At 42.6% G+C, this 15456-nt stretch overlaps 1 protein-coding gene across 1 annotated transcript in view; it reads right to left on the bottom strand.

Moving 5' to 3' along the window:
- The window catches only part of TFAP2D (transcription factor AP-2 delta), a 96508-nt gene that overhangs the window by 50683 nt on the left and 30369 nt on the right, over positions 1–15456 (bottom strand). Inside the window, exons 4-5 of the mRNA XM_085854889.1 lie at positions 15217–15305; positions 12028–12579 (exon numbers count right to left, since the gene is read on the bottom strand). Coding sequence (XP_085711015.1) covers positions 12028–12579 — 552 coding nt within the window. The 5' untranslated portion in view covers positions 15217–15305. The remainder of the gene's footprint in view (positions 1–12027; positions 12580–15216; positions 15306–15456) is intronic.

Raw genomic sequence — 15456 nt, forward strand, 5'->3', positions numbered from 1 at the left:
TGGGATCCCAAGCCCACCACCCCAATCATTCAGCAAACACCAGGCAGAATTAAAAGGTTATAATGTTTGTTTATTTATGAGGATGTTAGAATGATAATGTTATTGTTAGTGTATTTATGATGATGTTAGAGTGATAAAGTTGTAATGTAGTAAACTTATGATGATGTTAGAGTGATAATGTTGTCTTGTTCGTGTATTTATGATGATGTTAGAGTGATATTGTTGTCATGTTAGTGTATTTATGATGTTAGAGTGATATTGTTGTCATGTTAGTGTATTTATGATGATGTTAGAGTGATAAAGTTGTAATGTAATAAACTTATGATGATGTTAGAGTGATAATGTTGTCTTGTTCGTGTATTTATGAGGATGTTAGAGTGATAATGTTGTCATGTTAGTGTATTTATGATGATGTTCGAGTGATAAAGTTGTAATGTAGTAAACTTATGATGATGTTAGAGTGATAATGTTGTCTTGTTCGTGTATTTATGATGATGTTAGAGTGATATTGTTGTCATGTTAGTGTATTTATGAGGATGTTAGAGTGATAATTTTGTAATGTTAGTGTATTTGTGATAATGTTAGAGTGATAAAGTTGTAATGTAGTAAACTTATGATGATGTGAGAGTGATAATGTTGTCTTGTTCGTGTATTTATGAGGATGTTAAAGTGATAATGTTGTCGTGTTAGTGTATTTATGAGGATGTTAGAGTGATAATGTTGTCATGTTAGTGTATTTATGATGATGTTAGAGTGATAAAGTTGTAATGTAGTAAACTTATGATGATGTTAGAGTGATAATGTTGTCTTGTTCGTGCATTTATGAGGATGTTAAAGTGATAATGTTGTAATGTTAGTTTATTTATGAGGAAATTAGAGTGATAATGTTGTCATGGTAGTGTATTTATGATGATGTTAGAGTGATAAAGTTGTAATGTAGTAAACTTATGATGATGTTAGAGTGATAATGTTGTCTTGTTCGTGCATTTATGAGGATGTTAAAGTGATAATGTTGTAATGTTAGTTTATTTATGAGGAAATTAGAGTGATAATGTTGTCATGTTAGTGTATTTATGAGAATGTTAAAGTGAAAATGTTACTTTATTTATGAGGATGTTAGAGTGATAATGTTGTCATGTTAGTGTATTTATGATGATGTTAGAGTGATAAAGTTGCAATGTAGTTTATTTTTGATGATGTTAGAGTGATAACATTGTCTTGTTCGTGTATTTATGAGGATGTCAGAGTGATAATGTTGTTGTGCTTGTGTATTTAGGAGGATGTTAAGGTGATAATGTTGTAGTGTTAGTGTATTTATGAGGATGATATAGTGATAATGTTGTTGTGTCTGTGTATTTATGAGGATGTTCGTGTGATAATGTTGTTTTGTAAGTGGATTTATGAGGATGTTAGAGTGATAATGTTGTATTGTTTTTTTTTTTTGTATACCATGTCGAGGCTCGTATGAGAGCTAACACACAACGCACATCAAGGGGGGCATGAGACAGGAGGGGAGGGAGTGGGAAGAACAAAATAGTGGGGAACAGAGACATTTGGAGATCTGTGGAAGGGAGAGGGAGGGGACGGGGAACATGGGGAATAGAAGATGGACATTACAAGGATTTTCAGGAAGGAAAGCAGGGAATTTGAAGGAGGTGGGCTTGGGTGGATTATCGGGGGTAGAAAAGATCGAGGATTTGGATGGGGGATGATAAGAGGTGGTGGTGAACAGCTGTTTTGAAGGCCTGGAGGGAAGAATGGGAATAAATAGAGTGAGGGAGTTTATTCCAAAGGCAGTAAAAAAGAGGAATGAAAGAGTGAAGGTGAGCAGTGATTCGTGATTTTGGTAGTTTTCCCAGAAGGGGGTTGTTGGCGGACCTTGAGTGCCCTGCGGAAATGTGGTGGGGACAAATCACAGAGAGAGCAGGGGGGCGAGGCTGGAGAGGAGACGGTAGAAGACAGAAAGACCACCGACCAACCTGCGGTGATTGAGTGAGAGGCCCAAAGACTCAGCCTCATTGCGGGAGATGCCAATGGTCCGAAATGCCTTGGTTTCCACAGCGTGAAGCCAAGAAAAGTGGGAGGCAGGAGCACCAGCCCAGAGGGGAGAGCAGTACTCCATCAGGCTGCGGACAAAAGCTTTGTAAGTGGTCAGGAGCTCAGGTGGGCCGAGGAAGGACCTTGCACGACGGAGGATTCCCAGTTGGCGACTGGCTTTGGAGGCGAGGTTTGAAATGTGGCTTTCCCAGGAAAGGTCATGGCAGATAGTGAGACCCAGAAGCTTGAAAGAAAGGACTTCTTCCAGAGGATTGTTGAGAAAGTGGATGGGGGGTTTCTAAACGGTCCTTTCGAATAGACATTGTGAGAGTGTGAGATTTGGCCGGATTGAAAGACATGTTCCATGTGTTGGACCAGTTTGTGATTTTATCCAGATCAGCAGTGAGCGAAGAAGCTGCTGCTTTCCGGTCTGAGGGATGATCGATGGTACGGCAGAGGGTGGAGTCATCAGCAAAGAGATAAAGAGGATTTTCCAGATTCGGAGAGATCATTGATGAAAACTAGAAAAAAAAACAGGGCCAGAACGCTACCTTGAGGAACTCCAGCCTGGACAGGAAGGGGGGATGAAAGAACTCCATTTAGGGCCACACGTTGACTGCGACAGGAGAGGAAGTCTGCGAGCTATGAGTGGCGATGGCCTTGGATACCATAGGAAGAGAGTTTGGTGAGCAGGGCAGGGTGCCAGACTGTGTCAAAAGCACTTCAAAGATCCAGGGATATGGCTCGGATTTCCTGTCTGGCATTGAGGGCTTCCATCCATTGTTGGAAGAGCAGAAGCAGCATATCCAGGGTAGAGTGTCCTGGTCTGAAACCAAATTGATGATCAGAAATCAAGCCATTGGAGAAGTGGAAGGATTTGATGTCTGAAGCGATGATGGATTCCAAAACCTTGCTGATTGTTGGGAGAAGGCTGATTGGTCTGTAGTTGCAGGGATCTGGTTTTGCACCTTTTTTGTGCAGGGCACTGATGCTTGCTGATTTCCAAGCAGATGGCAGATGGCCTTGAGCAAATGAGAGGGTGAATATAACAGAGAGAGGGTGAGCAAGAGCAGAAGAGTAGGCTTTGAGGACACGTGAGCTGATGCCGTCTGGACCGGTTGCAGAATCTGAGTCGAGGTTTGATGGCAAGCTCTCAACTTGTCAGGAGAAAGGACACAGAGTCCAGGGACAGTTGGGTGCGACTGGGTAAGGTGGGTAGAGAAAGTGATGGGTTTTGGACACAAGATTTAGCTGCAAACACCGAGTTTAGGCATTCAGCGTTTTCACGTGCGGTATCAGCAGTGCTGCTATTTGAGGTAAGTAAAGGGAGGGGATGGAGGGGGGAGTTTTGAGAGAGGTGAGAGGGAGGCTTGGAGGGAGAAGAGTGGGATGGTTGCTTTGAGAGTGAGGGGTGAGAGGAGTGAGTTGGCACTAAAGTTGGAAAAAAGGAATGGTTGATGGAAAGCGAACATTCATAGCAAACTGGGGTTTTTTAGGTTTTCGGTCAGTTCGGCAATTAAACACAATTCTTGATGGATGCAATAAAGGCGAATTTCGAGAAACAGATTTGATTAGACCAGAAACAGATTTGATTAGATGCCACCAGGATTTTGAGGAGGGAGAGAGGTTTGAGAGTTCAGACTTGAGATGAGAAAGATGTTGTTTTCTGGCTCTCCTGAGGGGAGATACACATTTGTTTCAAGCTTTATGGAAGGAACTGAGATTGCCCTCAGTTGGGTTTGCTTTCAATGAGGCAAAGGCAAGTTGTTTCAGGACAACTGCCTCACCACAAGCTTCAGTGAACCAAGGGCACGAGGAAGGGTAGGACAACTGAAGACGAGAGGGGATAAATCTGTGCATGAGGGAGAGCAAGTTTCTTTGAAAGAATTCCCGGGATGAGTTGATGTTGGAGAAAGTAGAGATAGGAGACCAGTCTATAAGTTTGAGGGCTGCTTGGAGGCCCTGCCAGTCGGCTTGAGTGAAATGCCAGACTCGACGGCGGTGAGGTGATTCTCTGATAACAGCCAGAGAGATGTCCACTTTGACAAGGACGTGGTCAGAAGAACCGATTGGAGCAGAGGAAAAGCAGCAGATATTGTCAGGGAAATTTATCAAAATCAGATCCAGAAGAGATGGAGTACCATTGGTTGAGATCCAGGTAGGGAAGTTGACCGATTGAGTCAGTCCCAATGAGTCACAGAAAGCATTTGCTGAGGTGCCATGACATGTGAGAGAGATACCCACACCTTGCCAACTGGCATGATGACAATTGAAGTCGCCACATATGAGAAAGAGAGAGTTTGGATGAGAAGATAGAAGTTGGTCCATGTTTTCAGATAGTGAGGTGTAGATGGAGTCATCACTGTTCGGTGGACGGTACAGTATACATATAAACATGAGGTGGGAGTTGAGGGGAATCCGTAGCCAGAGGTATTCCTGGGAGTGTAGGGGAGTGAGGGCAGGGCATGGAGAGTGAGGAATAGAGTCTTTGATGAAGAGAGCAACTCCTCCACCAGGACGAGGCTCAGGTCTGTCAAACCGGAGGAGGGAGTAACCAAGCAGAGATAGTTGGGAGTCAGACACGTCTTGGGGGAGGAAAGTTTATGTTAGGCAGATTATGTCTGGTTTGTCTGTGGCAACCTGTATGGAAAGATCTGAAAGGTTTGAGCGAAGGCCCCGGATATTTGAGGTACATACTTTTAATGAAGAGGTAGGGGAGGAGGATTTGGGTGCAGGGGGTTGGGGGAGGGGGAGGGTAGGACAAGGGATGAGGGGAGGAGGTAAGGAGTGTTGTTGAAAGAGTGTGGGGGATTGCAGAATAGCTAGTGGAGGGGGCCGAATGAGGAGGAGAAAAGGCTCTGTGGTGCTGGGGGAGAGGGGGGACAAGAGAGGGGGAAGAAGGCAGTTGAGGATTTGAGGAGGTGGAGTGAAGAGATAGAGGTGAGAGGGCAGTGGAAGGAGGCAGCTTTGTGGATAGGAGGGGGGGGCAACTTTGGGAAGGATGAGTGAGGGGGATGAATGGTGGGAGAAAGGTGAGGGGGGAGTTTTGAGAGAGGTGAGAGGGAGGCTTGGAGGGAGAAGAGTGGGATGGTTCCTTTGAGAGTGAGGGGTGAGAGGAGTGAGTTGGCACTAAAGTTGGAAAAAAGGAATGGTTGATGGAAAGCGAACATTCAGAGCAAACTGGGGTTTTTAAAAGTTTTCGGTCAGTTCGGCAATTAAACACAATTCTTGATGGATGCAATAAAGGTGAATTTCGAGAATGGAGAGAAGAAACGCTGTAACAGTTGGATTTTTTTCGGCAAGGTATGAAGGAAAGGTCGAATTGAGAGCAGTCTGTTTAAATAGCAGAAGAGTAGTGCATTCTGATACAGTAAAGAGAACCACATGTGTGAAAGAGGAAGATGAAGCATTATGAGAGATCGTTTTTGTTATTATTATTAATGTTTGAGAGAGTTTTCAACAGATTACGTCATGTAAGTGTTGTAGAAAAAAAAATCGAGGAAGAAGAGGAGATGAAGAAAAAGAAGAGGAAGAAGAATCGGAGAAAGGTAGCGGTTTTTTTTTGTTTGTTTTTTTGTTGTTTTTTTTTTAGATAAGAAATAGAGTGATTAGTTGGGATGGGGGACATTAAGAAAGTGGGAAAGATAGAAATTGAAGATAATGGGAAGAAAAAACAAATAAACACGATCATACACCGAGGGGAACAAAGGGTATAGGCCTCAAGCCTCAAGGATAGGCCTCAAGCACCCAGTAAGACAAGTTCAACGAAATCTCACAAAATAGCATGATTTTTGAAACAAAACCGAACGAGGAACACACAGTAACATGTAGGTGAGAAAATAAACAGTTAAAACGGGACAAATAACGACCGGAAACTTAACTTTGAGAACGTCAGCAGGGAGCCCCCAAGGAGACCTGCCAATGCTCCAAACCCAGAACCAGAAGCGATTTATGATTATTCGTGTATTTATGAGGATGTTGGAGTGATAATGTTGTCATGTTAGTGTATCTATGAGGAAGTTAGCATGATAATGTTGTGATGTTCGTGTATTTATGAGGATGTTTGAGTGATAATGTTGTCATGTTGTTTATTTATGAGAATGTTTGAGTGATAATGTTGGCGTGTTAGTCTAGTTATGAGGATGTTAGAGTGATCACATGGTCATGTTAGTGTATTTATAAAGAGGTTAGAGTGATAATGTTGTGATGCTGGTGCATTTATGAAGAGGGTTGAGTGATAATGTTGTCATCTTAGTGTATTTATAAGGATGTTCGAGTGATAATGGTGTGATGCTGGTATATTTATGAGGATGTTAGAGTGATCATGTTATCATGTTAGTGTTTTTATGAGGATGTTAGAGTGATGATGTTGTAATGTTGGTGTATTTATGAGGATATTAGAGTGATAACGTTGTTATGCTAGTGTATCGATGAGGATGTTGACGTGATAATGTTGTCATGTTAGTTTTAGTTTATTTGTGGGGTTAGAGTGATATTAAAGGTTGTCCTGTTGGTTTATTTATTATCAGTAAAGTTGTGTTTGTTGAGACAGTACTCTATATTTTCGTTATCTGTACACGAGTGACATGAACATAAATTTACGCATGTATCGTTGTTAAATGTTTAAATCGCTCAACATAACACCTTGAACAGGATGCGTGATCCGGTGCGAACGTAACGTGTGCACGCGGCGTTTGTACAGAGGTTAATGCTTCACGCTTTATCCAATTTAGGGACTTTACATGCCTTTTCTTGAGCCTTTTCTACTCCCCTTTCACTCCGACTCGAGTGACTATGAACGGGGATTGTGCGCATGAAGAAAAAATGAACAATGGCGGCATTTTGGGCTCCTTATGGTAATGGAGCGCGATCCGCGCACCCGCTAAAGCTCCTCCTGGAGCCGTGCGCTTAACCACGTGCCGCTTTGTGTGGGTCTCATCTCGGACCACGCATCTGCCGAGTGACGTGCAACCCAAAGGGATCCACTCGGGATCGAATCAGGAGCCGTCACACCTTTAGTCGCAGGTGTCGGGCGGCTTCGGCGGATCAGAGCGTCTCAGTGACAGGGATGCCAAGCGCTCCGTGCGAAAAACGATAACGCAGCCCCGTTCACCGGGCATAACACACCCCTGATATGTAGGATGACCTGAAGGCCACGAGCTCTCACTGTGAGCATGACCCGATCCTCAATAGCAAGACCAATGGTAAAGTGGGTGTATGAAGTGGCTCACTCCGCGCTTCGCCATGTGAGCCGCTTGTTTGACGAAAATACAAATCGTTCGGGCTCGTCTTGCGCCGTCACACTATTTAACTGTATGTCCATACTGGGGTTTGTTTCGTATCCACCTGCAACCAGGACAGAGAGTACATTGTACATTAGGCATTCAAACTGCATTCCGTGCTTCACATGCCCGACACACCTCAAAACACGAGTGGGGATCATTCCGTTAAATTCCATTGACATCATCTTCCGTGGCTTGTTAACGATTTATGATGGAAACACAGCGAATTTCTGACATACGTTCGAACGGACGGCAATCCCCATTGATTATGACGTCATTAATGGCACTTCCTACGTGGTAATGAAAATAATTTTCAGCACAAATAAAGTCTGCATGAGGATTCATGAAGAACTCTGCCGTCGAGCTTAAAAAGGAGAAATTTTAATAACGTGAGAATGTTTTTCCCTTTAATTGTATAATTGAACGTTTATATTAAACTATTTTAAGATTAAATTTCATTTATGTCAGTTCGTACAGCTTCATCCAGGTAGAGGACTGGCTCATCAGCGTCATTCATTCTTGGACATCAAAGTAACACTCATCTTGCCAATCTGTCCTTTGGGCTGTTAATGAAACTTACCGTAGGTTATACTAAAGTTACTAATGATGAAAAATAGCATCTTTGATGGAGGTTTTCCTAAAATCTGTGCAATGAGCAAATTCTGCATAAATGACATCATATTGGAAAGCGTACAGTACGTCCATACACGTTACTTGTTTACTTCCCAATTCTTTTACACGAACCCTTTACTTTTTAAATTCCCAATCCTTTTACACGAACCCTTTACTGGTTTATTTAGCAATCCTATTACATGAACCCTTCACTGCTTTAATTCCCAATCCTTTTACACAAACCCTTTACTGGTTTAATTCCCAATCCTTTTACACAAACCTTTTACTGGTTTAATTCCCAATCCTATGACACAGAACTTTTCCTGGTTTAATTACCATTCTTTTTACATGAACCCTTTACTGGTTTAATTCCCCATCCTTTTACAAGAAAACTTTACTGGTTTAATTCCCCATCTATTTACATGAACCCTTTACTGGTTTAATTCCCCATTCTTTTACATGAATCCTTTACTGGTTTAACTCCCATTCCTTTTACATGAACACTTTACTTGTTTAATTACCGATCCTTTTCCACGAACCCTTTCCTGGTTTAATTCCCAATCCTCTTACATAAACACTTTACTGGTTTAATTACCAATCCTTTTACATGAACCCTTTACTGGTATAATTCCCAATCCTTACACGAATCCTTTACTGTTTTAAGTCCTAATCCTTTTACCAGAACCCTTGACTGGTTTAATTTCCAATCGTTTTACATGAACCTTTTATTGCTTTAAGTCCCAATCCTTTTACATGAGCCCTTTCCTGGTTTAATTCCCAATCCTTTTACATGAACCTATTACTGGTTTAATTTCCAATCCTTTTACATAAACCTTTTACTGGTATAATTCCCAATCCTTACACGAATCCTTTACTGGTTTAAGTCTCAGTCCTTCTACATGAACCCTTGACTGGTTTAATTTCCAATCCTTTTACATGAACCTTTTACTGCTTTAAGCTCCAATCCTTTTATATGAGCCCTGTCCTGGTTTAATTCCCAATCCTTTTACATGAACTCCTTCTGGATAATTACCACTCCTTTCACACAAATTCTTTCCTGGTTTAATTTCTAATCCTTTTACACAAATAAACCATTTCGTGGTTTACTATCCAATTATTTTACACGAACCTTTTCCTGGTTTAATTCCCAATCCTTTTACATGAAACCCTTCCTGGTTTAATTCCCAATCCCTTTACACAAACATTTTCCTGGTTTAATTCCCAATACTTTTACACAAATCACTTACTGGTTCAATTGCCAAACTTTTTACAGAAAGACTTTCCTGATTTATTTCCCAATCCGCTTACAAGAACCCTTTACTCGTTAATTTCCAAACCTTCACAATCACCTTTTCCTGGCACCATTCCCAATCCTTTAAGACAAAATATTCCTGGTTTAATTCCCAAGCCTTTGACAATAACTTTTTCATCATTAAATTGCCAATCCATCAACACAAACCCTTTTGTGGTTTAACTACTATTTTGTTTACACCAATACTTCACTGGTTTAATCCTGAACTTTGAAAATGATCTTTTTCTCTACTCGCAGGAAGGCCTCGATGGACGCACACTCACCTCTGAGCCATTGAGCCTGGGTTCGAATCCTTACCCAACTATAAACTGTCATCATGGGGTTTCAAAGGCAGGGTGATTCATGATAGCGTGTGCATTCCCTCGGATGGACGATAAACTGGGCATCCTGTCTACTGGCATTTGATGATGGGCTTTAAAGATCCCATGATGTCCTTCGTGAAGAGTAGACGAGTTATCGCCAACACTATTTCCAAATTCCAAATTTCTGCGCTAACCTACAGAGGGCATTGTGTCAGCGGCCCAGTTGCACCCTCAGCCAATGTTGTTACCCTGCAGCTTTGTGATGCATACGAAAAAAGAAGATAACCCTTTCCTGCTTTGATTCCCAAGCTATTTACACAAACCATTTCCTGGTGGTAATTACCAATTCTTTTGTTCAAATATTTCCTTCTTTAATTCCAAGTCCTTTTTCACATGCCCTTTCCTGCATGGTTTATTTAATTATATATAAACACAAACTTTACAGGTTTAATTACCAATCCTTTTCAATGATCGTTTCCTGGTTTAATTCCCATTATATTTACAGGAACCCTTTACGAGTTTAATTTCCAATCATATAAGATGAAACATTCCTGGTGTAATTCCCAATCCTTTTACACAAACCCTTTCCTGATTTAATTTCCAGTCCTATTACATGAACCGTTTCATAGTTTAATTCCCAATCCTTTTACACAAATCATTTACTGGTTTAATTCCCAAACTTTTTACAGAAAGACGTTCCTGATTTAATTCCTAATCCTCCTACAAGATCCCTTTACTCATTTAATTCCCAATCCGTTGACACAAACCTTATACTGTACTGGTTTAATTTCTGATCCTTTTACATTAACCCTTTCCTGGTTAAATTCACGATAAAATTAGATGAACCCTTTCCTGGTTTAATTCCCAATCCTTTTACACCACCCCTTTGCTAGTTTAAATCTGTGTGCTTTTTAGCCAAATCCTTTCCTGCCTTAATTCCCATTTCATTTACATGAACCTTTTCCTCATTTAATTTCGAATCCTTTTACAAGAACACTTGACGAGTTTAATTCCCAATCCATTGACATACACCTTATACTGGTTTAGTTTCTGATCCTTTTACATGAACCCTTTCCTGGTTCAATTCCTAATACATTTAAATTACCCCTTTCCAAATTTAATTTCCAATCCTTTTCCCCAAATCCTTTCCTGGCGTATTCCCCATTTCATTAAAGGGAACCATTTCCTGATTTAAATCCCAATCCATTTATGCAAACCCTCCCTGGTTTTAACTCCCAATACATTTACATAAATCCCATCCTGGTTTAATTCCCAATCCTTTTGAACAAATCCTTTCCTGGTTTAATTCCCAACCCTTTAACATGAATCCTTTCCTAGTTTAATTCCCAATCATTTAACATGAATCCTTTCCTAGTTTAATTCCCAATCCTTTAACAGGAATCCTTTCCTCGTTTAATTCCCAATCCTTTAACATGAATCTTTTCCTGATTTAATTTCCAATTATTTTAGGTGAAGCCTTTCCTGGTTTAATTCGCAATCCATTTACACAAACCCCGTTTCTGATTTAATTCCCAATATTTATCACTGAAACCAAAATTGGGTGGAGGTTATGTTTTCACCCCTCTCTGTTTGCCTGTTTGTCTGTCTGTGAACAGGCTCTCTCAAAACGTGGATCGATTCAAACAAAATTTGGTGGAGAGGTTAGGTGTATGACAAAGACAAATTGATCAGATTTTGGTGAAGATCTGGATCTGGCGACTAGAATTTCTGAAGTGCTTCTTCACCATTGAGATATGGGCCGAAAAACAATAGATGGCATTTGATTTCAAAAAGACGTGGACGGATTATCACAAAATTTGGTGGATGAGTTGGGTAGGTGATGAGAACAAGCCGATTATGTTTTTGTTCGGTTCCGAATCCAGATCTGGCCTATCAAAAACGATATATAGCACAATATCTCAAAAAGTTGAAGACGGATTCGGATGAAACTTGGTGGACAGGTTGAGGGTGTGACACGGACAAATTGATTCGATTTTGATGAAAATCCAAATACGGATCTGGATAGGAATTTTTTTTAAATTATTTGAGTGATTCTTCATGATTGAGAGATAGGACCAAAAACAACACATCGCAGGATATTTCAAAAAGTTGTGGACAACTAGTGACAAAACTTAGTGAATGAGTTGGTGAGGTGCCAAGAACAAGTCAATTTGATTTTGGTTCAGGTCCGGATGCAGATCTGGCTGATCAGTGGGATACAAAACGTAAACTGTTTAGCCTGGCAGAGGTAGGTGCTTTACTGAGTGCCATTCTAGTTGTACCTGTATGCGCTCCATCTTTCGCCTGAGTCAGTGTTGCCGTATAGCCAGGCAGGAAAGAGGAAGGGGACAATGCATGCTGTATATACTATATGAGTGTGACAATATTTAATTGGATCCTGTAATACAACGACAACTCTTACTTGGTTAGACAATGCATATAATACCGTGCAAAGTGATCGATGTTTTTGTACGAGTCTCACCCCAGTTTCGTCGACACCAGATGTTGATCCAAGACCCAAAGCCCCAGACCCAGAGAGAAAAAGCTGCTCCGAATATGTCGCAAACTGTCCACCTGTGAGGGGAAGGTCATGCCTCCTGTATGCCTCGAAGCAGGCCAGCTCCCGATGTGGCTCGTCCAGGGGCTTGAGAGCTGTCCTGCACGCATTCGCCAGGCCGTGGAGACTCAAATCCGACTGCTCTGCACCCGCTGCAGTTGGATGACGATGGTGGTGGTGGTGATGGTGGTGGTGGTGTGGATGTAGAGGCTGTGGATAGTACTGCTGTGAAGGATGCAAAGGCTGTGGATAAGCTTCGGCCGAGACCGTTGCTGCGTGATGGTGATGGTGGTGGTGACCACCAGCTTGAAGGTCGTAGTGAAAGGCTGCCTGAGCGTGATGCAGAGCGCTGTAGTGTGGAGAGCTAGGAAAGTAGGGAGAGAAGTCTCCTGGTGCCGAGTAGGATAGAGGAGATTGTGAGGACTCCAGGCACCCGAGTTGCATGAGCCGATATCCACTAGCCCCGTCTGCTCTCATCTGCATGGAACAAGTGGACAGGCAGATGATCGGAAGGGAGAGGGAGAGAGATCTTGCGGAAACCCGGCAAGACCCACAAAGTGCTAAAGGTAACACCAGCAATGTTCTGGCAGCCATTGTATTCAAAAATACGCCAATGCCATGAGCAGAGTATAGATGATAGCGTGATGAGAGATGGCCATATTACAATGATGCAGCCCTACTTGCGAAACATCACAACGCATCCTGATTAGAGCTGAGCAAACAGCATTACAAAATGATTTCAAACACCGAATGTGTATATTCTACAAACCAATGATACAATCTCTGCCCGCGACTTCGCTTGCACCTTCACTGCTCGTCTCTGGGGTTTTTTTTTCCTTCTCTATGACATCTCCCCCACCGGAGGCTGAATCATTTACTTGTGCTTTCCCAGCGGCGACAGATGTCCCCGCAAAACTCCCGGCTCAGCTAATCGCGCCCCGGGGCCAACGCGCGCCCACGGCCCGCCGGGCATCATCCCCCCCCCCCACCCCATTCCACCTCGGCTGCCCCCAGCGTGTATACGTCTCCCTGTATACCTCGGATTCGTGCACCAGTCCGGGAAAAGCAGCCGCCATTCTGAGCCCCGTGCGGGGTCTCTGCTCGAGGCCCCTGTCGGTGGATTGCGGAGAGAGTGCGTTGCGGGGTGCAGCGAATATGCGCTCCGTCCATGCACCTGTCTGTCCGTCCACGCCTCGTCTTATCCTTGCCGTCTGCAGGTCCCATGGCAATACGACGCTCAGCTTTAAGCGCACCGAGTGCGCAGCCTCCACTGCCTCATCATAAGCTTTCTCATCCTCATCTTCCACATGTTTCCTCTCTGCTTTTTTCTTGGTGTGCTCTCTGCTTCCACTCTACACTTCCATTACGTGCTTTGTGCTTCCACTATGCGATCTATGCCTCCACTATGTACTCTCTGCTTCCACAATGTAGTCTTTGCTTCCACTATATTATGTTCTGTGCTTCCGCTCTGCGATCTTTGGTTCCATTTCCACGACGCACTCTCTACTTCCACTCTGCACTTCCATTGTGCGATCTGTGCTTCCACGATGCACTCGATGCTTCCATTACGTGATCTGTGTGCTTCCACCTTTTGCTGCTTTGTGGCGAGAGGCTCAAAATATTTCGTACCTAGTGGCTGTCCTGTGGACGAGACAAATGCATCGCTGAAGCTCCACACTAATTCACAAAAGCAATATTCGCGACAGGCATGTCGTGGTTACGCCATGCGCACACAATCAGAACATCAACAGGTACAGAATACGAGTTTGAAACGTCGTTATACCGGGTTCATTGTTTACGTGTAAACGTGGTTCCTGCAACTAAATTTCCACCGTTGTGTTCACGCTGTTCACAAACACTCACGTGGCCTCAATGTGTGCAAGACCCGAGGAACGGAGGATGGACGATGTGGCTTGAGTGCTCGTTCTGTCGGTAAACGTGCTCCTCTCCACTACACCGGCAGTGACCATCCGTCGGCGGTCCACAGTCGGTATGGTGGAGTGTAAAGTTGTTGGAATCACCGAGACATCGCACGCAATGCCGCACGGACCTCTCTCCTGAGTTCTCCCGCTTGATGGAATTCCATGGATTCTTCTGCAGGGCGAACTTTCTGCCATTTCAATCGTTGATTTGCAAATTGAAGTCGTCGAGGCAATAAATTAAACGACAAACTTTACAGTAATTAGAGTAAGGGACAAACACTGACGGGTGTTAAATGTGACTCTCGTGCATCATGGACATGCGTGCATCACTGGGGACAACGACGTGCACTTCTTTTGTCACTCTTCGATGGAGACAACGACAATGCACGATTATATTCGCGATAAAACTTTTTTGTTTTGACTTCCTGAAGATCCACTGTCTGAGCATCTGACGATTAGATTTCATGATCAAAAAGTGCAAACTATCACGAGATTAATTAACAAACGATAATTAGCACACCTTTACTTGTTTATCATTTTTAGCTCACCTGGAACGTCGTTCCGGGGAGCTTATGCGACCGAGCAGTGTCCGTAGGTGAGTGAGTCAGTCAATCAGTCGGTCAGTCAGTGAGTCCGCAAACACTTCAGTCATTATCGCTTGAACCAAACACACCATTTTGATGAATCTTGGCCACAATCTTCATATCTGATGCCTAACGAAGGTTATTGACTGCATCAAAATCTGCGCTCATTATGGGGGTCTACGGAGGATTTGACCCCCCCCCCCAAATAAATAAATAAATAAGTATTTGCTCTCTTCTCCAAAACTATACACACAATTTTAATGAAACTTGACCGCAACCTTCATCACCCGTAATGTACCTCTTGATTCAGGTGAGCGTCAGGACAGGTGTTCCTATGTTTTCTACATCATAGGCGTTTAGCAGGTGCACAACATAGAACGTTGAGTTGAATGTCCATTTGTTCGAATCCCTGAACGCGTGTAAGAATTAGTTTTCATACAAACATAACATTGACTTAACGACGTAATATAGTGTAAAATGACATCACCTGACATCATAATGCTGTACTTATTTATTATACATAGGGTGTCTTGGAATTCACGACTGGACGTTAAAAAAAATGATCAACATTACATTTGTTAAACTATAGAATTCATACAACACCTTACCCCACGTGATCTTGAGAATCAAGCACATGAGCGGGGTCTGCGAGCGGCACATTTGATTGGTCGAAATGATGTAATATTTTGTCCAAGTCCTGTTAAACAGAAGGGTTTTGAGAGTGCCAAGAAGGGGACTTGTGTTATCCAGCATTCAAGTATGTAATTCAGTTTAAGTAAAATATTTTAAAAGTTGCAGCAAAAAAACTTTCTGGAAGTTTACCGCCATTGATGCAGCATCTTTTACAC

Source organism: Eptatretus burgeri, chromosome 14 (assembly GCF_056783735.1).
Source record: "Eptatretus burgeri isolate ZD-2024b chromosome 14, Ebu_testis_v1, whole genome shotgun sequence".
Classification (NCBI taxonomy): Eukaryota; Metazoa; Chordata; class Myxini; order Myxiniformes; family Myxinidae; genus Eptatretus; species Eptatretus burgeri.